Source organism: Eublepharis macularius, chromosome 1 (assembly GCF_028583425.1).
Source record: "Eublepharis macularius isolate TG4126 chromosome 1, MPM_Emac_v1.0, whole genome shotgun sequence".
In the NCBI taxonomy this organism is placed as follows: domain Eukaryota; kingdom Metazoa; phylum Chordata; class Lepidosauria; order Squamata; family Eublepharidae; genus Eublepharis; species Eublepharis macularius.
The window spans coordinates 142,030,947-142,053,080 of NC_072790.1; the positions used below are offsets into that span (position 1 = coordinate 142,030,947).

General features: G+C 43.1%; 1 protein-coding gene across 4 annotated transcripts in view; it reads right to left on the reverse strand.

Annotated features, from left to right (window-relative positions):
• UNC93A (unc-93 homolog A) overlaps nucleotides 1-22,134 on the reverse strand; it is a 42,180-nt gene that overhangs the window by 14,261 nt on the left and 5,785 nt on the right. For 2 of the 4 annotated variants that reach the window (XR_008598373.1, XM_055000777.1), the window contains exons 2-10: nucleotides 21,936-22,040; nucleotides 18,337-18,515; nucleotides 18,027-18,252; nucleotides 16,427-16,608; nucleotides 10,474-10,703; nucleotides 8,510-8,641; nucleotides 6,217-6,428; nucleotides 3,857-3,992; nucleotides 1,654-1,785 (exon numbers count right to left, since the gene is read on the reverse strand). Coding sequence is in view for 3 of the 4 variants with exons in the window: in XM_055000777.1 (XP_054856752.1) it covers nucleotides 1,654-1,785; nucleotides 3,857-3,992; nucleotides 6,217-6,428; nucleotides 8,510-8,641; nucleotides 10,474-10,703; nucleotides 16,427-16,608; nucleotides 18,027-18,113 (1,111 nt within the window). In the remaining variant the exon portion in view is untranslated. The remainder of the gene's footprint in view (nucleotides 1-1,653; nucleotides 1,786-3,856; nucleotides 3,993-6,216; nucleotides 6,429-8,509; nucleotides 8,642-10,473; nucleotides 10,704-16,426; nucleotides 16,609-18,026; nucleotides 18,253-18,336; nucleotides 18,516-21,935; nucleotides 22,041-22,134) is intronic. The other 2 variants (XM_055000785.1, XM_055000793.1) reach the window with 2 other exon arrangements.

Below are 22,134 nucleotides of genomic sequence, written 5' to 3' on the forward strand. Positions count from 1 at the left end.
TTATTCACTTCATTTAGAAAGTATGATTTGTTCATGATGACCCTTTTTGCACTCTTGCCTTGCTCCTGGCCCTGTTAGAAGTGAAAGCTTGTTTATTTGGCTTGTTTTTGTTTTGTGCATTATGCACCTCCACCTCTGTGTCGGATTTCTCTGTGACATTAATTGTCTGGACAGTTTCCCCGCTTCCTTATTGGACAAGCATTCTGAATGGAAGAAAGATCCTCTGAAAGTGCTTACTTCACTGCATACATCATTTGTTTTAAACAATTGTTAAACTGCAAATGCAATCAATTGCCAGCCTCCTGCCTGAAAATCTCTCCTCTTCTGTTTCCATTCACACACTGGCATCGCATCAACTTTTTTTTGTTTATTTCAGATGCTATGGTTCTGTACATCCAGGTGCCCTGCTTTCCCCTTCCCTGGTTTTGGCCATCCAGCCACTCCAAGTGCAGAAGCACCCTGCCCTTCAGTGCTCTTCCACCCAGTACTTGGCCCTTGGAAGCTCTGCCTGCTTCAATTATCTCTTTGCATCCCCAAGAACTAGAAACTTTTTAAAAAATGGTTGAACTTCATGATATCTATAACAAGGCAAGAGGACTGCAGGAAGCCATTTTTAAATCAAAACCCTGGAAACTAAAAGAAGAGAGAGAGAGAGAGAGAGAGAGAGAGAGAGAGAGAGAGAGAGAGAGAGAGAGAGAGGGCAGCAAAGGGGAGGGAAAGGAGAGGAGAAGGAAAGGGGGAGAAAGGAGCTGAATAGACAAATCATTGTGCAGGGGACAGGCTTAAGGTGGGTTGAGAAAAGGCAAATGTGAACATCCGCATAGGAGTCAGACCCAGCATATTATCACACTGAGGAAAAAGTCATGGGAAACCAGCATCCACTAAACTCAGGCAAATCCCAGGATACTGTTGGGAGCACCATTGAAGTTATCAAATGTTATGCATAAATCAGAAAAACATCTGACACAGTATAGGGCCAAATGGAGACCAAATAGCTTGTGTGTAAAAGGTCAATACCTAAATACAGCCCTTGCCAGGGCTTTTTTTCTGGGAAAAGAGGTGGAGGAACTCAGTGGGTTGCCCTCAGACAAAATGGTCACATGGCTGGTGGCCCCGCCCCCTGATCTCCAGACAGAGGGGAGTTTAGATTGCCCTCCACACCGCTCAGCGGCGCGGAGGGCAATCTGAACTCCCCTCTGTCTGGAGATCAGGAGGCGGGGCCACCAGCCATGTGACCATTTTCAAGAGGTTCTGGAACTCCGTTTCCCCGCATTCCCCCTGAAAAAAGCCCTGGCCCTTGCCCCAAGATTTGGCAGAATGACAAATGCAAACTGCCAAGTCACAACAACAAGTCGAAAAAGCATTTCAGGCTTCATAAAACATATGTTGTAAAATTCATGATGAAGGATATACAAAAGCATAAAGTTTTCCAAAGAAGCTGCAGGTCTTAAACTTCATAGTACTTCTGTGTTCGGTCTTAAACAGTTAAGAAGGTATAACTTAACCCCTCCCCTCCACAAGGACTTTGCATCATACCTGCTTGAGGTTCAGACTTCCAATGGTTAGTTCCTGGGTATATTTTAAACAGACTTACATAATTACAAGATGGGTTATTCTCTTACAGTGAGGCTGAATCTCTTGATAAGGGCTTACCATTGGTTTGTGTCTGCCAAACAGCATCAGAAACACCCCAGAGTGCAGGTAATACGAAGAACACAGCAAAATGCTCTTGGCGAGGTTTCCAAAGCAGTAGTGTTATTATGCAGGCAAGATTAATAATTGTCGCTGTTGGGTTAGGAAAGATTGGGAGAAAATGGTAAAGGTCATTTATAAAGTGGCCATTTTTCAACAGAAGAATTGTATTGCGTAATCAGATTAAGGTCCATATTGCTTATCATTCTTTTTCCAATAGTGGCCCACAGGCCACTTGAAAAGTGATGGTGGACCCTATCCCTATCCTGCCACTCCACTGTGCAAAGTCTGAAGCCTTCCTCTAGCCTAAGGAGCCTTCCTCCAATTTAAAGGACTCTTAATTTGGAGGCAGGCTCTTTAGACTGGAAGAAGGCCCCTTGGAGGATGGTTCAATCAAATCCAGGCCCAGCCCAACCATGGGCTGTCTGGCCATGAAGATGTCCATTCTCTTTTTTGTTCCCAGTACCTTGTATTCTGAAATGGAATAGTTCATCAAGCTGTTATGGCTAATCCCCACAGGTTGACTTCTTCACGAATTTGTCTCATCCCATAGGAACTGTTTCATACACTCCAATTCCAATGTAAGTGATTGATGAGTGATTTCTTTGGCATTTTTCTGCTATAGAACACTTTTAATTACTGCTTTTCATTACAGAACATTCTCTCAGGCAGAAAAAGGCCTTAATATAATTGCAAAAGCAACTTCTCCTCAAAAGGTACCACAGACTTTTACCAATATTTCTACTTTACTTGGTATAAATGAAGGACATGAGGCAACAAGACCAATGGCCAAATCTAGACTTCAGATGGCTTGTGTTTTCCCTCAGTCTCAAGACCTCTTCTGATTAACAGATCCATAGTAGCTACAGTTATAAATATCCATTTAGTTTAGAAATGTCTCATTGATGTTAATTCTGTTGATGCTATAGAATAATAAACAGTTGCAGAACCACAACAAATATATCTAATTGTTATGTTTAGATCTGACATAAGATCCTAAAATAAAAATGAAGAAAATAGCAAAACTCTGAATGATTTCAGCAAGGCCTGAATTTTCTTTATAACATGTAGCTGGGAGCATTTCTCATAAATCATATTTGATGTGAAGATCAGAAGGTTCAAAGAGAACAAAGTCCAGTTCAGCATTAGATAAAACCCCAATATCTATGATCTCACAAGTGCTTCTAGCCACGGGATGCTTTCCTTACCTCCATCTATAAAGTCTATCAAATCAGCAGCTAAACAACTGCATAGACCTACTGGTGGCCATTGTGGAACTTTCCATATATTTCAGGTGAATCTTTCATTATAAGCAGAAAGATTTGCAGCTGAGTAAAAGTATTTTAGTATAGTGAGAGAGCTCATCTAAAAATGAAAAATCCAGAATTCATTTTGGCTTCTGCTATGTTTACATTCAAGAGTTCAATGAAAGCTAAAGCAAGTTAAAGGTGAGAGGAATCCCTCTTCCCACAAGGACACTCAATGTCTCTTTCCTTGTGCTTCTTGTCACAACTGAGCTGTATTAAAGCCACTTGTTGAATTCTGAAACTCTAGAGACCTACTTATGAAACAGTGGAGCCCAAGTTAGGGAATGAAGTTAGATCTCTCTGAAGGGTACAGTCTCACAAGAGATGTGGTCCCAGTTGGCCATATAAACTGTTCTACAGTCAGTCAACTCAGCACTCCCAAAGTGGGAAGGTAAGTATGTGGCACATTGCTTTCTAGGTTCAGACACAATGCAATCCACCTTGGGTCTTTTCAGGAGATGCCAGTGGATAGAGAGAGAGGGGTGGGGAGACTCATTTTCCCCCAAATACTGGAGTGGGATTGTCTTGAGGCTGAAAGAGGACCGGAGTTCTTCATTGGAGATGGCCACACAAACAGTGTTAATACTATTTCCTAAGTTGTAAACAATAATCATTCCCATTATGTTTGGACCTCTGATGCTCTCTTTGAAATGACTGTATTATCAGACCTGTTCATATGTTCAGAATAACCAGGATTATTTCTTTTCCAGGTTCACAGAAGCAAGTGATTTGACTTTTAGTTGATCTTCTTCTGCCAGTTGTTTGTTAAAACAATGCCTCATGATACCCTAAAGGATGAGCATATTTCATTGGCCACAGCAAAGGAGAGCTTGGCTGTTCAGTTAGCCTTTACATACCAAGTACAAATAGAACTGTTCTGCCTGTGAACTGGGAAATCTTCCCAAAGAGCATTGAGCAGAGCGAATTTGCAGCTGAGAAGCAGATCATCACATAGCCAACAAAATTTATCCCAAGGGCACAGGTCACATAGGACTAGAGAGAAGAGGAAAAGACAGGCAGTATTATCATTCATGACAGTAAATTTGATTCTCTTGTTTGAGGCTAAAGACATACTGATGAGCAAATACTCAGATGGAGTAGATTGTGGTCAATAAAGCACTGTTCTGTATGTTACCAGAGATCCTGTGGATTTAATGTGTGCCTGCTGGGCAGTGGAGAAACCTAGACAAGGGTCTGGATATTCACCTCACATGCTGTCAAATGCAACACAGTTGAAGACCTGGGGAAGTGTGCTGTTGAATAGGAGCAGAGTTCATTTACTTCACTTTAGCAATGACAACAGTGTGGTTAAATACCACATGCTTCCTTTTCTAAGTTCACTGGCACCAGATAATGATGCATTTCAAGTTTAAGAAGACTGAAACTAGAGTCAGAATCATTAATGCCAAAATATGGCTAAGAAGAAAAATGCATCCCTAAGACAAAAATGCACATTAGGTCTGTTTGCATGCTAAGTTATCCTAAACTAACTGCCCCCAATACCATAAAGCTTATATTTTTTAATCCAACTAGCCCGTGTGCTACAGTTGTAATCCTGAAAATAGCCCTCAGTTTTTTGGTCACTTCCATGACCTCAAGCCACATGCTGCAGGAGGAAAAATTAAAACAGAGAAACTGAAACCAGGCTGCTGGCAACAGAAAAGCTGACTCACTCACAGGGACTAGGGTTGCCAGGTGACCAGCATTCACCTGGACAATATGTTATTTTGGGGGATTGTCCAGGAGAAACATTCCACAAATACCAGACACCCTTGGCAGCTCTGTCACCCAGCCCAGGTGCTTAGCTGGTATCCTGCATGGTGCCAGTGGGAGTGGACTGCCTGGCTGGCCTCCTATGGCTGTGCGGCATGCCCAGGAGTAGCCAGCCAGCTGAGCCTAGGCAGCCTCCTGCAGCTGCATGCTGTTGTCCAGGAGTGGCCATCCAGCCATGGCACCCGGAAGTGGGTTGGTGCTGTGATATCACTTCCTATAGTGATGACATCATGCTAGCTGGGAGTGTGCACTCCTTTTGCATGCATGAATGTAAGAAAAATGTTAGTGCCCCCCTCTCCCCAGGGTCCAGTATTGTTCCGAACCCCATCTGGCAACCCTAACAGGGAAGTAGCCAGATTCCCCTGGAGGCCCGGAAATTCCCTCGACAGTACTGCTATTCTTTGGCTTCCTGAGGACTCATCAAAAGTACTGTCAAGGGAATTTCCGGTAGCTGTCTTCTAGCCTTTGTTAATCAGGCTTGCCACCTTGGTAATTCAGACACAGACCCAGGAACAGCCATAACGTTGTGCAACCCAGTCTTTGTCCAACAGGCCTGAGCTGGCCAGCTCTCAGGTAAACTAATCACCCCGGGATGACTTTCCCATACTTTCCCAGTACTTTTAAATCATGCTCATATTTGGAGTTCTTTCTACCTTCCACTCCCCTATAATCCAAAACTTCCAATAAGATACAAAGTTTCTAGCCTGAACCCAATTCCATTGCAGCAAAGATATTATCCCCTTCTCAATGCAACTAAAGGTGGATAAATGCCATCTCTTAACCCCCCCCCCCCAACTTTTGTAGCTGGTTTCTGGATCCTCTTTGCTACCTCATGGCTGGCCTACTTCCTTATTCTTGCTGAAATCACTGAGTCTGGTGGCTGGAGATCTCCTGAATTACAACTGATCTCCAGGCTCTGGAGAAAATGGCTGCTTTGAAGGCTGGACTTTATGGCATTATGCCATGCTGCGTTCCCCCAGTGCCCCCCCCCACACTCATATACCACTTTTTAGGTAGGGGGACTAACAACCCTAGACCAAATTCTCATTAGATAGTGTCACTAGGGCCATTTCCACACACGTTGAATAATGCACTTTCAATGCACTTCCACAATCCTTTAGAAGTGGATTTTTTGTTCCACACATGGAAAATCAGTTTCAAATCTTCACTAAAGAGTATTGAAAGTGGATTATCCAACGTGTGTAGAAGCAGCCTAGATCTTGTTTTTTCCTGTAAGGCATGATGCCAAGACATCCTTTCAGCAGTTGAGGTGGGGGCGGGGGGAACTTCCCACACCTTTTTAGTTTTGGGTTTTTCTGTACATGGTCAAAGGAATCAGGAGGCACTGGCATACATCTTTAAGATGCACATATTGTAATATACAGACTACCCCTTCCATTGAAAAGAATGGAAGGAACAACTGGAGTTTCACTTCCATTCTTACCTTGGTGTAGTCACCAGCAAGGAATCCTTGTTCAAATCCACTGTACATGGTCAAAGGAATCAGAAGGCACTGGCGTCCATCTTTAAGATGCTGGAGTGTTGCCAAGAAAGTGGAACAGAACGATGGCGTTTTTTCTTCTTTGCTCTCATCTTTGTTGGCTGTGATCTGATCCAGGAATATAGTGACTAGCAACACTGCTAGCACTCCACTACCTTCAGATTTAAAAGATAATTTCAATAATAATAATATGACAGTCAAAATCAGTGAACAGTAGTGGGGTCAGATCATTTGATAAAGATGTGTCCCTAACTTTAATTGAGCCATAGAGGCAAAAGGAGTTTAAATATAATCTCTGCTTTAAGCTTAAGCCTTCAATATAAACACATTTTCCATGCACCATTCCCTCGCTTCAGCTGTGTTATCACAGCTGGAAAAACCAACTGTGTGCTTGCATAAGAAAAACTTCTTACCCTTTTGGGTCAGGTCAGAGATTGCACAGATGTCATTAAGCCTTACCTTTTGACTGTTAACACTGGAACGACATGAAAGTTCTGAGTCTCCATCTTCAGATTTAGTGACAGGCTTTACAGAATTTATGTGACAAGGAAAATTAGAGTCTAGAGCTAAAATGTTACGCTGCATTACTATAAGGGACAGCAGCTCACATGCAGGCAGTTACCTTTGTATCATCTACAGCCAAAACTTATATTCACAAATGTTCAAGAGTCTATTTTCACAGCTCAAGTTTTCAGTGAGAAATTCTACATTCAAAGCATATTTTGAATGTGATTTTTACTGCAAGATTTGACATTTGAAGACTTTAGATCCATAATAACATGAAGCTTGCAGGGTAGCCCTAGGCCTGTCACACAGCCTCAACAGGGTTTTTGTGAAGATAAAATGGGGAAAGGAGAATGCTGTATGCCCCCTTGAGCTCCTTGGAGGAAGGGTGGAAAAGTCAGAGAAGTCCACGTGTTCTGATTGTTTTGATTTTGGAAAATTCAAAATATTAAATTTCATAAACTGTCAAAGACAAATTACCTCTGTATGATATTTATCAAATACTGTAAGATTATTAGCATTGCATGTTAAGTATCCAGTACTGATAAATACAAATAATACTGTATGCCAGTTGTTAGGTACTGGAAATATGATAAACCTTTGGTTTTCAAACTGTCTTTCAAGAAATCCTAGAAGGTTTCTCAATTAGAAGATCAGTAACAAGGACAAGCTTCCACAAATTGTGACTTCGCCATCCCTTTTCTTCCTCTGCAGTGCGCAAACACTAGGAAATATTGGGTATGTTCTATAGCAGAGTTCACAATGGATAACTGTGAAGCTCAACAGTACACCATGGGAACTGAGTAAGCATCCTAGCAAATGTCTGTGAATCATCTGCTATGTGACTAATTATGTGGCAGACACACCAATATGGGAAATGTTCCTTGAAAACCATTGTAATAGGGGTGGGAATGGACTGGGAAGAGCCCACATATGGCCGGTCTATGGTCTGTCAGTTTTCACAGACCATGGACCACGGACCACCCCCGGTTCACAGACCGGTCCGTCAGTTTGTGGTCCATCACTTCTGGCGGCCCTGTCCCCACCCTGTACAGTAACAGGAATGAACTTTGTAAATGGAAAGGTTTGAAAATATATATATATTCCTTAAAAAAAATTCTTTTGCTGGCCCAACGCCTCAGAAGAAGTGAGAATGGAAAGAAAAAAATGCTTAAAGAGAGGGAGAGCGAGCCCTTAGCTTGAGCTGAAAGGAGGTCTATAAATACATTAAACTAAATATTGGGAAAATTGTAAGCTAAATGACTTGTAAACTCTGTTCCTAGAAACTGGACCTGCTCTTGGAAAGGAGTCAGATACAACAGCATAACTGGCATCGCTCTACATAGCTAACTGCCACCATCAGAAATGGACACTTCTTGAAGGAGAGCTACCCATTCCTTTGTCATATCTCTGGCAGATATTATATATATGTTTCCTTTTGCTGTTCTTTGACAGTACTCATTAAAAACCCCATGCCCAAAACAAGTTTTAACTTTGTAAAATGGGAAACTGGGGTAGGTAAGACAATCCTGCTATTTTAAGGACAATTAAACTACATTTCTTGGGAGTTTTTATGACAATCCTCTTTTTTTTAAGTCTGTAAGGACATGGCTAAACCTACTGAGCTTGTGAGAATAGCCTAGCAAATGGGACCTTATTCAGTGAAACAACTGTTAATTTTATTTATATACACTGTCCTGTATATCACATGAAAGCACCTGAGACCATCTACCTGTGTAAATTCCAAGTAGAGTGTAGATTAAGGTATTGCTTGGTTTGTTCGAAGCACCAGTATCATTTCCAGTCTGTGTGTTCACACAGTCATATGCACCACAGCATGCCAGATCTGCTTCTGAGATTTCCGCTAGTTCAGTAACAAACCAAAATAAAAGAACTTGTTAGCAGTCACAATGCAGGCCAAAATTAAGGCAATAAGTAACAACCAGCCAAGATTATATGGCAGTGTTTTTTGCATGTGTTCCTAAAAATGCAGAGGGACCTTTCCTTCCAGACAGGTCAAAGAATAATAATTCTACTGCATGGGATGCTTAGTAGCCCTGTGGGCTGCTATAGTATAAGAGAATACTAGTTTAACTTCCCAGACAGTGCCCTTTTGCAAGTTGCAACTCTGCCTTTCAGGCACAATCAAAACATGGTGTTTTCTTGAAGTAATCACTTCAGAATAACTACTAGAGTCTTAGAAATTGTTCCTAGCAGTAATTTTTAATCTGGTCAGTCAGTTGAATTTTATCCACGACCAGCATGATAGTGGTTGTTAATTGGCTGCTGTAACATTTGATCCTAATCAGCCCCTGAGGAGAGACTATTTTTACTGTTACCCTTGGATTTACTTTTAAACAGCCTGCTCTATCTGACCTGAGTTAATAATCCTGGACTGCACTTGCGCGCACACGCAAGCACGCACACACACGCACAAAATCATAACAGGTGAAGTAGGATACCCCCCCCCCACACACACACACCCCACACCAATGTTATTATGAGTTCAGTGTGTTTGGTTGCAAAGATCTCCATGTCAAAGTTAATGAGCAACAATATCATTGACTGAGGTTGATTTGTTTCTTCAGCAAGGTACTAGCAAAACCATTTTGCTGACTTCTTATATTTATAGCCCATCTGTCTTCCATCATGGAGTGTAAATGGTATCTTAGATAAGATTTCCAGAAGGCCTTCCATTCAGGCACTGACCTTGGGTTGTAACCTCCAGGTGATGACTGGAGATCTCCTGAGATTACAACTGATCTCCAGCAGGCAGCCCTACTTCCGATTAAATAAATATCAATGATTGTGGGAGAGGGGTGCCTGCCACTCACAGACAACATATATTCAGGCTTTCTTCCTTTTGCTAAGCTGTAGTTCATGGAGGTGGTACAAGGCTCTCCTGTCCTTAAAAGGAACATGGCTTGCTCTTGCCTGATGGACTGGAATAGAGTTTTGGAGACTTTTCACTTTTGTGTGCATTTATTCTTTAAGAAATGGTGATTTTTCTTCTAAAATAAATTAAGAATTGAGCAAAAGATACCGTCATCATATTACACTGCTTTTTTTTTTTTTTTTTTACTAAATTGCTTCTTATTTTTCTCTTGGTACTACTCCACTATTCTACTTGACACTGAGTCTCTCTACCCGGGATGCCTCGGTGTGTGTTCATCAAGTGTAGGAAGACACAATGTTAGCTGGGAAGCGTAGTTTTAAAAGACAGAGTGGCAGAGATCGCTTCTCAGAGGGTTTGTTAATTTCATCTTCACCTTCCTGAAGGCTCTGTCAATTTCACCTCTCCAATCTAAAACTGTGTAGGATCACAACCAGAGGGCAACAAGGAATGGAAAGGGGCTGGAGCTGCCTTCCAGACCAGAGCGAGGATTGGACCTGGAGAAGTTATAATGGGCTGAAGTTTTCCTTCTGGCATTTCATGGCCCTTTCACACAGCTCCAATGTATAGCAAAGCCTTTGCCCTGCCACCGGCTCTGTCTTTTAAAACTACTCTTCCTAGCTAACGTTGCATCTCCAAACACATGCTCTTCATGTGTTAGCTATCTCATGTAGACACACTTGCTGTCTTCCAGTTTTCAAAGGCAGTAATGGAGGGTGTGTGTGTGTGTCCTACTTTGCTGTGGCCTGTAGAAAACCTGTGTCTTAATGGAAAAAGACAGGAAATACACCATACATATTTACTTCTGTTAGGTGACTGGCCGAACACTAAGGATGATATAAGATTTCCCCAGACTCCAGAAGACTGGAATATCAGAAAGAAGATTCCAAAATACTGGTTGATCACATCTTTTCCAATTTTTCCTGCTTTCTGGGCATACGAGTTCCCAGCAATGGTGAGATATGTACATTTAGCAGACCAGAGAGGTGCTCCTCCCAGACCCAGGATCATAGATGTTGGGATCAGTGTGTACCTGCCAAAAACATATTATTTAGTTATCACTTTTAACAACAACAACATTCGATTCAGGATGACTTAACACCTGCTCAGAGTAGTTTACAAACTATGCCATTATTATCCCCACAACAAAACATCCTGTGAGATGGGTGGGGCTGAGAAAGCGAGAAGCTGTGACTGACCCAAGGTCACCCAGCTGGCTTCAAGTGGAGGAGTCAGGAATCAAACTCGGTTCTCCAGATCAGAGTCCCACACTCTTAACCACTACTCCAAACTGGCTGTCACCCAACTGCCCTAAAAGATGAGTCAAAGAGAGTTCATTATACTATGACATCGTGAATACTAAGTCATACAAACAATACAAAAGTCAACATAGTAGAGTGGTTAGGGAAGATCTGGGAGACTGGGGTTCTCCAATCTGCCATGGAAGTTCACTAAGTGACCTTGGGCCAGTTTCTGTTTCTCAATTAACCTACCTGTTGCTGTGGGGATAAAATGGAGAAGGGGAGAACAATATTGTAAGCTACCTTTGGTTCCTGCTGGGTATAAAATAAATTTCTCACAGGTTATAGTTATGTGTTTTTTCCAGTAATCCTGCGCTAAGCTACCTTTGGTTCCTGCAAGGTATAAAATAAATTTCTCACAGTTTATAGTTATGTGTTTTTTCCAGTAATCCTGCGCTAAGCCCCACAAGGAATTATATCACATGAAAGATCCACTGCCATTTCATATACCATCCTCCCTATCATAAGTGGGTATCTCAACATGTCTTAGCCCTTCAGTCAAGAACCAATCAATTGGGCAGGTCATAATTGTTTTGATTTTTTAATTTTATTCATGTTCGGGGTCTGAGGCGCAGCCCCCGGACTTGCCGGGAGGAGGGTACAGGAGACAGCTGCCCAGATGCCCCCGCAGACACCCAGGGCCAGAACCTGCCAGCACAGAAGGGAGAGAAAGAAGCACCCAAGCCTCAGAGGGTTAGAAGGGGCAGATGGAGGCCAGCAAGCCCCACCCTGCAGTGGGAGTCTAGGAGCCCAGGCAGGGAGAGTGAGGACAACCAAGAGGAGGCCAGGCCAGGCAGCAGGGACTGCCAGCCAGCCAGCCAGCAGCTAGCCAGACAGAAACCTTACCAGCAGTAGAGGGAAGGCAGTCAAGGCACCACAGAGCCATGCCCCAACCTGCAGGCAGGCTAGAAGGGATTAGCCAGAGCGAGGTGGGGCAGGAAGGCAAGCAGCCACAGCTGGAGCTGCCTGAGGCACTCTACAGGAAATGCTTGGCAGCCACCAAGAAGCCACAGGTGTGCCTGCCCCAAGCAGCCAGCTCCCTAGAGAAAGCTTGTCAGCCAGCCAAGAAGGAACAAGTGTGACTGCCCTGGACAGCCTGCAGAGCAAACCCAGGGGCAGTTGCCTGAGTCAGCCAAGGGCATGGCTAGAGTGCCAGAAGGGGGGCGTGGCTGACAGGTGGAGCAGGGAACTGGAGAAGGGATAAAAGGGAAGTCCACACACAGGGTGTGGTGGGTTGTTGTGAAGGAGGAGTGGAGAAGGATGATGGAGAGATGCGAGCAAGAAGGAGGAGGGCTGTTGAAGAATGAGAAGGAGAGCAGTGTGATGGACAGCTGGGGCAGGTTGAGCAGGCTGGCGAGTGGACTGAGAGGGTGTCAGGGTGATGTATACCGCCCCTCCTTCCACAGAGCAGGGTCCGCAGTATCCCTGATGTCCCCCTTGGGTCAAAGCCAGGCACTGCAGTGCTCAACGGCGTGGCACCCAAAGAAAAACCTGACAATTATATTGTATTCAATTAATATTAAATGAAGAAATATTTAGAGAAGTATCTCATTTTAAAAAAATTGTGGTGTCATAAGAGCAGATAATTGATTTACAGGGCAATCCTATGCAAAGTTACTCCAGTCTAAACTTATGGAAATTAATGGGCTTAGACTGGAGTAACTTTCTGTAAGAATGCACTGTAAATCCCCTGGGAATCCTCATAATGCTATTACTAATGGAGAAAGAATAAGCAGAAACAACATGGAGCTCCAGAACTCTGTTTTCTTTCACTACTGAGCTCAGATGAGGAGCAAAGACATCATGTGAGTTCTGGAGAATCAAGCAGTTTATTTTCCTCACTGGCAATGAAGAAATGAAGCCTATTAAAAGATGAATTTGCCCCACAGAAATGAGAATAGATGACTGGTAGGAAGAGAGCTGTGAGGCGATGGTGTAAAGGTTAGAGTGCAAAGAGACCCAGATCCAGACCCCAGTTTGGTCATGAAACTCACTCGGTGGCCTTGGGTCAGTTATTCTTAGCCTAACATGCCTCATATAGTTGTTGTGTATGAAACACAGGGTGAAAGACCTATGTCTGGAAGAAGAGTGGGGTAAATATGTAATAAATTGATTATACCAGTGGACCTCAATGGTTCTGTCATCATGCGTTTTCATTAGATGGGTCCAACTCATCTTTTTTGTTTCTCTAATGCTCTTGGGTAGAAATGAAGGTGCTAGAGCACTACATAGTTTCCCCTCATGCCTCATTCTTTCAAGTATAAACAAACACCAGTTGTTAGATGCCACATTTACTGGCTTCCACTTGGCTTAATGTGACTCATGGCTTTGTTTACTAAAAGAAGACAAGCTGGTAATCACCTAGACTACAAAAGCACTGCTAGTACACAAGCCTTGCTTAAATAATATGCTCTGCAATGTCTGTTTATTCTGCTTTCTCATTCTCATCAAAAAACCTGGATGCGCGTAACTGTTTTGTTCTGATGAGGGCTCATGGATATGTAAAGGAGGGACAGAAGCACAGTGAAGAGCACATATCAGAGAAGCCAGGGTAGCAGCTGATCTCATTTACATGTCATAATCTATAAGGAACTCAACTGACTTCTAGAGGACCAGGTTGCAGATAGGTGGCAAGGGTGGGGGGAGGGTGAAGGGCCATCCTTTATGTGGCTGCCATTATGTGGGGCGGGGAGGCTGGATGCCCTATCATGGTGTTGGACATTTGTGGGGTGGGGGTGGATGGAGCCTTGTTGCTGCAGTGCAGCTTGTCCTGGGTCTCATCGCCATTCTGCTTTGCTCAGATGCCCAGAGTGTAGCTGATTGCACATTTGGGGGTCAGGAAGGAATTTTCCCTCATGGGGCCAGATTGGCTGCAGGCCCAAGGGTTCCCCCTGCCCTGTCCTCTGGGCACTGAGCAGGGACCATTGGGGAGGGGAGGGCTTCACATTAGACATTCCACCATTGAAGTGTTAGCAGGATTCAGGTGGCATGCCCACCATGGTTTCAAGGCATTGGGCCAGATCACTACGGTAAGCTTGCACCAGCTAGAAGACTCACCCCTTTTGAGGTTCCCTTTAGGGATCTTGGGGGAAACTGAAGTGTACGTGGCTGGCTTGGGGACTGATGGCAGGCTTCCCTCCACATGGTAGGGAATCATCAGGGCTGTGCCTAGGACAGGCATTATAGCCCCTGAAATCCCAGTGCCCAGCCAGACTGGCTTCGGGGCATTTCATCGAATGGCAAGTGAGTCGGTCAATGCCAGGGATCCATGCCCTATGCTGTGCCACAGCTCCAATGGTTGTAATGGTTTGGCCCCTTTTCTCTCAAGCCTATGTGTAGAAGTGAGATATTTGCCCGCAATACCAGCCTCATGCTTGCCTATACAGCTGCAACAGAATACACTGAAAACTGAAAACGGAACACCTTCTAAATATGGGGACAATTCTGAACAAAAGCTGATCTTCTATCCTTGCCTGAATGACACTCCCAGCAGTGTCATGTTTTTTTTCTAGTCTCCCCTCTCTCTTCATCATTAAAATGACTTTTTTCCCTATTGTGGATGGCAAGAGGAATGATGTTATTTTAAGAACATGTAAGACCAGTACTGATCAAGGAGGCTGCTTAGAAGAGCTGCTTACTCTTCCTGTTGAGGATGAATTTTTTGGAGCCAGTCTACATGTTATGACAGTCCCAGGGCAGCTGTCCCACTGGCTTGCCCCCATTGTATGGAATATTTCCATACCACTAGGAGACAATGTCAGCATCACAGAAAATCTTCACATGACAGGAGCTGCTGTACACTATACAGTTATGTAAAGACAAAGAAACAACTGTGTCAGCATGTGATAGGATAACATGTACTATCAAATGTGATATGTGAATCCATCATGACTATATTCCTTCCTCTTCCCTGATACGTCCAACCTCTGTAGAGGCAGCATATACATTTTCTAAACCAATAAATAAAAGCAGAGGCAGATTGGCCCTTTAGCAGACTTGGAAAGTTCCTGGTGGGCTGCTGTTCTGGAGGGCCACTGGCAGCCAAGAGCAAGCTGTGCTGAGCGCAGGAGTGCCTGGCAATGCTCCACAGATCCACATGGCTCAGACCAGGGCAGTAGTGGTGGCTGTAAGTTCATGTGATGCCTACCAGTGGGCAACAAAGGAGGTGGAAATGGGGGATACTTTCCCATCACTGCCACTGACCAGGTCCAAGCCAAATAGCTCCTGCGGCACTGCTAGTATCATAGGGGCAACTTGGCTTCACTTACTCCTGGGAGATTTCAACGTCCCAAGCTGTGCCAGACCAAAAGCATTCACTGCATGTAATAATAACATGTTAAGATATTCTGGTCCAGTAAACCATAAGAATAACTTTCATTTTGTGATACTTAGTCTGTTTATTAAATATTTGAATATTTTCACCTTGATGTTTGCATTGAGCATACATGTAGCTGATTTAGATAAGTCAGGCCATTGATTTTTTTTAGGTCAGCCTTGTCTGCTCTGACTGGCAGTGACTCTCCAGTCTCAGGGATAGAGATGGGCATGAACAGAAAAAAAAATGAACATGATGTTCATTGTTTGTTGCCACCCACAAATAGGGATTCACAAACAACAACGAACATGGCCCTGTTCACGAACATGTTCATAGTTGGCTGTTCGTGGGGGCCAGCAGGCTCTCCTCCAGCCATCATCCAAGTCAAGATCCCTACTGCACCACTCCCAGAAACTGACCTGAGCAGGCACCAGGAAAGGTACCAATAATAAATAATAGCTTGGCCCAGAGCCTGGCAGCAGCCTTGGAACTTGGAGGGGTAGATCCCTATCCCAACACACACAAAGAAAATTCAAGCTCCAATGCACTCTTCCTCTCTCTCAAAACGCCAACAACAAATGTCTCTCCCTTTCCACTGTCTGCAAAACCAGAGCTGGGAGCCCCCCTCCCCCCTGCTCTTTGCTTTCTTGTAACAAATTTGGAGCTCCACACTTGAAAGGAAGACCCGCCTATCAAGCTAAATTGGTCTTAGATTGGGGTTTCCAGGGCAACAGCCAAGGGAATTGATTGTAGGTGCCAAACTGTCTGGCTTGACGAACAGCAATGCACAGCAACAAACGAGCCTTGCAATGACCACCTGTTTGTTTAGAATGGGGCCTCACGAACAGCTTGTTCTCAAACAGCAGATTGGGCTGTTTGTGGCTTTTTTTTGTTCGTATTGCTGTTCGTGCCCATCTCTACTCAGGGAGAGGTCTTTCATATCACCTACCAGCTAATTCTTTTAACTAGAGATACTGGGGACTGAACCTGGGACCTCCTGCCTGCAAAGCTGATGGTCTACCAAGACACAGCCCCTCAGAAGGTGGCAGCCTCCTGTATGCTGAGGTTGACAGTATTTTTCAACTATCCTCCTCCCCCCAAAGACTACAGGGTTCATAAGAAGCAGGCTATCAGCAATACCAGCTGGCATAGAAGTTGCCCAAGGAGAATGTAATATAACAGCACATGGAGCCGACAATGGTCCACTTGCACCCAAATTTCTTAATGAGGATTGGTGGAAGGAACATGGAAGACAGGATAAGAGCTCCGTAGATAACACTCAGAGAGGCAACACCCAGGCCTTCTTCGGAGTGGAGACTGCTCTGTAGAGACAAAAAAAGGCAACAGGTGCAAACATTTGCAACAAGCAGTTGGAGACCTGGACAGGTGGGTGGAATGAGGGTAGGAAAGCATATTAATGTATTTATATTTTACAAAATGGATATCCTGCCTTTCTTATTTTATTATTTATTTTATTTATTTCAAATTTCTATTCCACCCTCCCCGTGAGTGGGCTCAAAGCAGATAACAACATATTAAAATACAATAAAAAATTCATCTACATTAAAACAACAATGTATTAATACACATTTAAAACAGGATGGTGGACAGCCTTCACAGGGAGGGTAAGATTTTATACACCCTTTTTCCCCCAGGCTGGCGGAGGCCCAGCCTCAGCCATATGCCTCATCTTCCCTTATTTATTACAGATATTAGAGCTAGAACCCAGCCTAAGTTAAAAAAGGAATTAAGCAGAGCCAGTCTGTTCATAGAAACATCTAGAAGCAATGGAAATAATAATTACAACAACAATAACATCACCTGTTCTTATGTATATTGTTCTTCTAGACAGATTAGTGCCCCACTCAGAGCAGTGAACAAGGTCAGTGTTATTATTATCCCCAAAATACAGCTGCGGAGCTGGGACTGAGAGGAATAGATTGCCCAAGGCTATCTGCGGAACTCACAGCAGAAGTGGGATTTAAAGAGTGCTGATCCACAGCCCAACCACTGAACCACTATGCTACAAGCATGACTGTCTAATTCTGGAAGCAAAACGTCTTGTACATTGAGGAAAGAAAGGCCCACTCCTTTCTGCAGGGAGCCAGTATTTCTTTCCATCCCCACCAATTAGCATTGCAAGTGGAGGTACAACATTCAGTGCCCTATGGGCCTTTTTGCTATGAGAAAGGTTTTTCCTACCACTACCACACAAGTACTCTTTATGAGGGACAGGGAGCCACACTCTTTCTTTAAAAATGCAAAATTTTGCAATATATATCTGTTTTTCCACCTGGCATACCTGGACTTTCTGAGTTTCTAGCACTATTTTGTTCATTTTTAGTTTTTCCTGGTTTATCTTTCAATCTACATTGTAATTCCACATGCCTACATCAAAGCTATCCTTCACTCAAGATGTCTTTCCTGTATGGTCATTCATGATCCTAGGAGAAGTACCATAACAATAACAACATTCATTTTATATACCGCCCTTCAGGACAACTTAATGCCCACTCAGAGCAGTTTACAAAGTATGCCATTATTATCCACACAACAAAACACCCTGTGAGGTGGGTGGGGCTGAGAGAACTCCAGAGAACCATGACTAGCCCAAGATCACCCAGCTGGCTTCAAGTGGAGGAGTGGGGAATCAAACCCAGCTCTCCAGATTAAAGTCCCACGCTCTTAACCACTACACCAAACTGGCTCTCACCAAACTGGCATAATTAAGTCCTCTCACCTGTAGGCTCTGGAGCCCTCCATAAGCAGTAAACAGAAGCAAGAATCCAAATGAGACAACAAGAATATTCTTCAGATACTTTTCCATTTTGGGTAAAACAAGATTAAAGGTTTTGGGTAAGACAAGATTAAAATCTAGCAGTTTAAGGTCTCCATGAAATCATTCCAGTTGAAGAGAGTTCAGGGAAGTTGGGGGAAATAGCAGGCAGGCTATAATTTCACTCCATCTGTAAAGCAAAAATGCTGCATTAACCATTCAGATAACTGTCAATGGACTTTAGCTTCTGTAACGTTGAAAAATTCATAGATACCTGTTACTTATTCATCTGCTAAGAAGCACTGGCAAGGCTCCAGAGACAGGAATTTTCCTGCATTAATATATGTCCCTTTAAGAGTCACTTGCAATACTGAGGCAAAGTCTCATATTGCTCTTTTATATCATAACATGTCACTTTCACAGCAAATGGCACGAAAGCAACTCGTTCAAGGCCTGGGTGGGATAGAGTTATAGATTAGATTTAAAGGCTAAAGATCAAAAGGTTGCTCAGAAGACTATGTACCAGAGTTATTAACCAAGACAGCATAATTCTTTAATAATCTAGGATCTTTATGTGACAGAATAATACGAGACTGCAACCCCTGCAAATATGCTACACACAAAGGTAAGCATACCTCTGTCCTGGCAGATTTCTTTCTCCCTGTCTCAGTTATTTCAGGAGGAATTTTGCATGTTAACTTCTTGAAGGATTTCAATGGGAGGGTTAAAAGCACATGCTTAAAACTTTTCCACTGAAAGCAAAGGGATTTTCAAGCACACTGCACAATTCTAACTGAGTCATGGGCTAATGTAAAATAGTAAAGAGTCCAGTAGCACCTTTAAGACTAACCAACTTTATTGCAGCATAAGCTTTCGAGAACCAGTTATCCTTGGATGAAGAGAATTGTGGTTCTCGAAAGCTTATGCTGAAATAAAGTTGGTTAGTCTTAAAGGTGCTACTGGACTCTACAATTTTGCAACTACAGACTAACATAGCTAACTCCTCTGGATCTATAGGCTAATGTAGTTCCTCTTCTTTTGTTTACCCTAAAGCACTTTTGTTCTTTTGTTTATCAGGATATCTGAGTAGTGCAATAAAAATAAGTTATTTTCAATGTGAAGAGTTCCAACCATAAAATATGTTTGCATTCATATATTTATATTCCCCTGCATCTATCTATCTCAGAAATAGAAGAAGAAAGGATTAGTAAACAGCGGGTTTGAAGGGCTATAAAATGCAATGGGCAGCAGTGCTATCCCCTTCATTTCATAATTCTGATCGTACCTTTTTACAGATTCTTTTTTCTCTCTGTAAGCATGTACAAATACATGCTAATTTACAAGGGGGCATTTGCAAATCATTGAATCAGCCACTAGAGAGCACTGTACTGCTTTTCGAGTCTGTGTGCAGGATGGAATGAAAGGACAGCTAGAACCAACTCCAATGTTTGGGGCAATGATGAGGCAGCGGTTTGGAGAGGGCTCCCTGCAATGTATTAATACAGTTCAGACAGACAAAAATAATCTTTCCAGGAAAAGCACCCCCCTAGTAAAATAATTGTGTGGGGTGATGTCATGCTGTCCCGAACCGCAGTATTTCAGTCCAGTGATACCTTAGAGATCAACAAGATTTTCAGAGTGTAAGCTTTTGAGAGTCAGAGCTCCCTTCTTCAGACAGTCTGAAAAAGGGAGCTCTGACTCTCAAAAGCTTACACTCTGAAACATAGCTACCCTCCTAAAATTTTGCTGTTTTGAGTTGCCTCAGTTCAGTGGCTGCCACTTGAAAAGAACAGGGAAGCATGGAATGCAAGAATGCCATATCATGTGTTCATGTTTTTACTGCACATTACAGGGTTGGGGGGAGAAGTGCAAGTGTCCTGCAGAATTAGATCCATCCTGATTTTTAAAGAAAAATCTACTATACGGCCCATAGAATGGTAAGTCTCAAATTGGCTCCCATCAGCCATCGGATGATACGGGAGCACAGGACTGAAAGTGCTTGTTCTTGTATTAAAATAATTTCACACCAGTGGGCTCATGCAATTGTGCTATGCCATGCTAGTTAGGAAGAAGAGGAAGGAGGGGATACCCAAATGTCACAAGCTAGTTTTGGGGTGGGGAAAACATCCTTCCAGACCCTTTACATAGTAGTAGATCTTGGCTATGAAGGCAATACCAATCACTGAGATTTCTGCCCCCCAAAATGGCCTTCACCTTCCAAGCCAATGGCTCTCAAAAGACAGCATCCCATGGTAAACACGGAAAGCACAACCATCCATTAAGCATGTTTGTCAGCTGGGCCGGGAATCATAAAGGCAGTTTTCACTGAGTGGAAATACACGTTGCGGATTACCTGGGGATGCTCAAGTGCAAGATTTTGTGTGTGGTCCAGGGTGTTCTTGATTGGTGCACATGAATGCTGCTTTCACAGGAGCTCCCTTTATGTGACTACAAGTGTGTTTTCAGAGGGCAGAGTACCAATTCAGCTCTGTTTTTACTGCAAGAACAAGTACTGTAGGCTCCTTTGACTTGCCAATTTGCATTTCTTTAAGGTGTGAGAAAGTGCCAAGATCTAAATTTCAATGAATGGATGTGGGGGAAACTGGGATACTTATAGCAGTTGAGGAGGAACTGATATTGAACGTGTGAATGTATTCATATGGAGCAAATTGAAGTGTGACTGTGCATGGAAAATTGGAGGGGAGACACATGAAATAAGATTCACTTGAGACAGAATGCTCCCTGGTGATCAATTTGTCTATATCTTAATGGGGCTAATTGTCACATTACAGCTGCCACATGCAAACTGCTAGAAATGCCTCTCTGTCTCAGTAGTTCTGTTTGGCAGCAATCTCACAGTGTAACTCACTCATCACATGGATCACTCCTATTGCCAGAGTATTGCCAGGTATACATTCTTGGCAGCAACTGTGACCCATATGTAGATTTACCACCCCATGATGTGGTTCAGTTTTCATATATTACAGCTGCCATATGGAGCTAACACCATATGAAAATACTTCCTACTTCCAGTAGCCAAAATATGAGACTCCCCCCCTTATCTTCATTTGGAGAAGTCCAGATAGTTATACATTTTATTGAGGGGGGAGATCAAGGATAAAAATTGAGAACCTCTTATCTAGTTCCACTACTATTTTGGAACACTTCAATGGAAGGGGAAAATATTACAATGGTGAAATACTCCCAATTAAAGGTTATAATTTTTGGCCTCTATAACCCACGTCCAAATTTATAATGGATATAAGTACTAAACTGACCTTCTTCTGCTCTGTAACTCAAGCTGGTGTAGCATGGAGTTAGGGAATGGAAATATCTTGATGTTATCAAAACCACATAAAAATGGATGTTTCTTTACTGAAAAGCTGATACAAGAAGAACATAGAACAGCAATATCTGGGTCCAGTAGCACATCAGAAACCAACTGTATTTCTAGATAGATAGATATTATAGTCAAGAAATAACTCAATTTTTTTAAAAAAAGATTTCTGCTTTAAAATGTTAATTCATAGGCTTGAATCCAGGATCCATCTGTCAAGAAACTGGGCTGTCTTACCCCATTTCTTGGCTTCCAAAACTTTGGTTCAGGCTATTGGGCCTAGTCAGCAGCAACAGAAGAGAAATCGTTGGCAATTTAATATAACTCTGAGCCAGCAGTTCCCAGAGAAATAAGGTTGGAGATGGATCCGTGGCCCACAGATATAGATGAGATCATGGGATCAAAAGCCTTCATGGCCAAAAACTGGAAGGAGGTTTTTAATTCTCATTCCATCTAATTAGTGCTTTGGAAACCAGTGGGGGTAAGTTGCTCTGAGTGGGAACATGTTTCAACTGCAGAGAGATGTGGTCACATACCTTAGCAATATCCTGATTGGTTTAGCAGGATCATGCTATGCTGCAGGCAGCAAGGGATAATGAAGGGTCTTCAGTTTGGTCTTTGCTTCCAAGTCATCTTGAGCTCTAGAACAGGCAACCAGTTTAGGTGTCAGCTCTGAGTCATTTTGTTCCTGGGCCTTTAGGGACTGAGACTTTGCAGTTCTGTTTGGATTCTGTG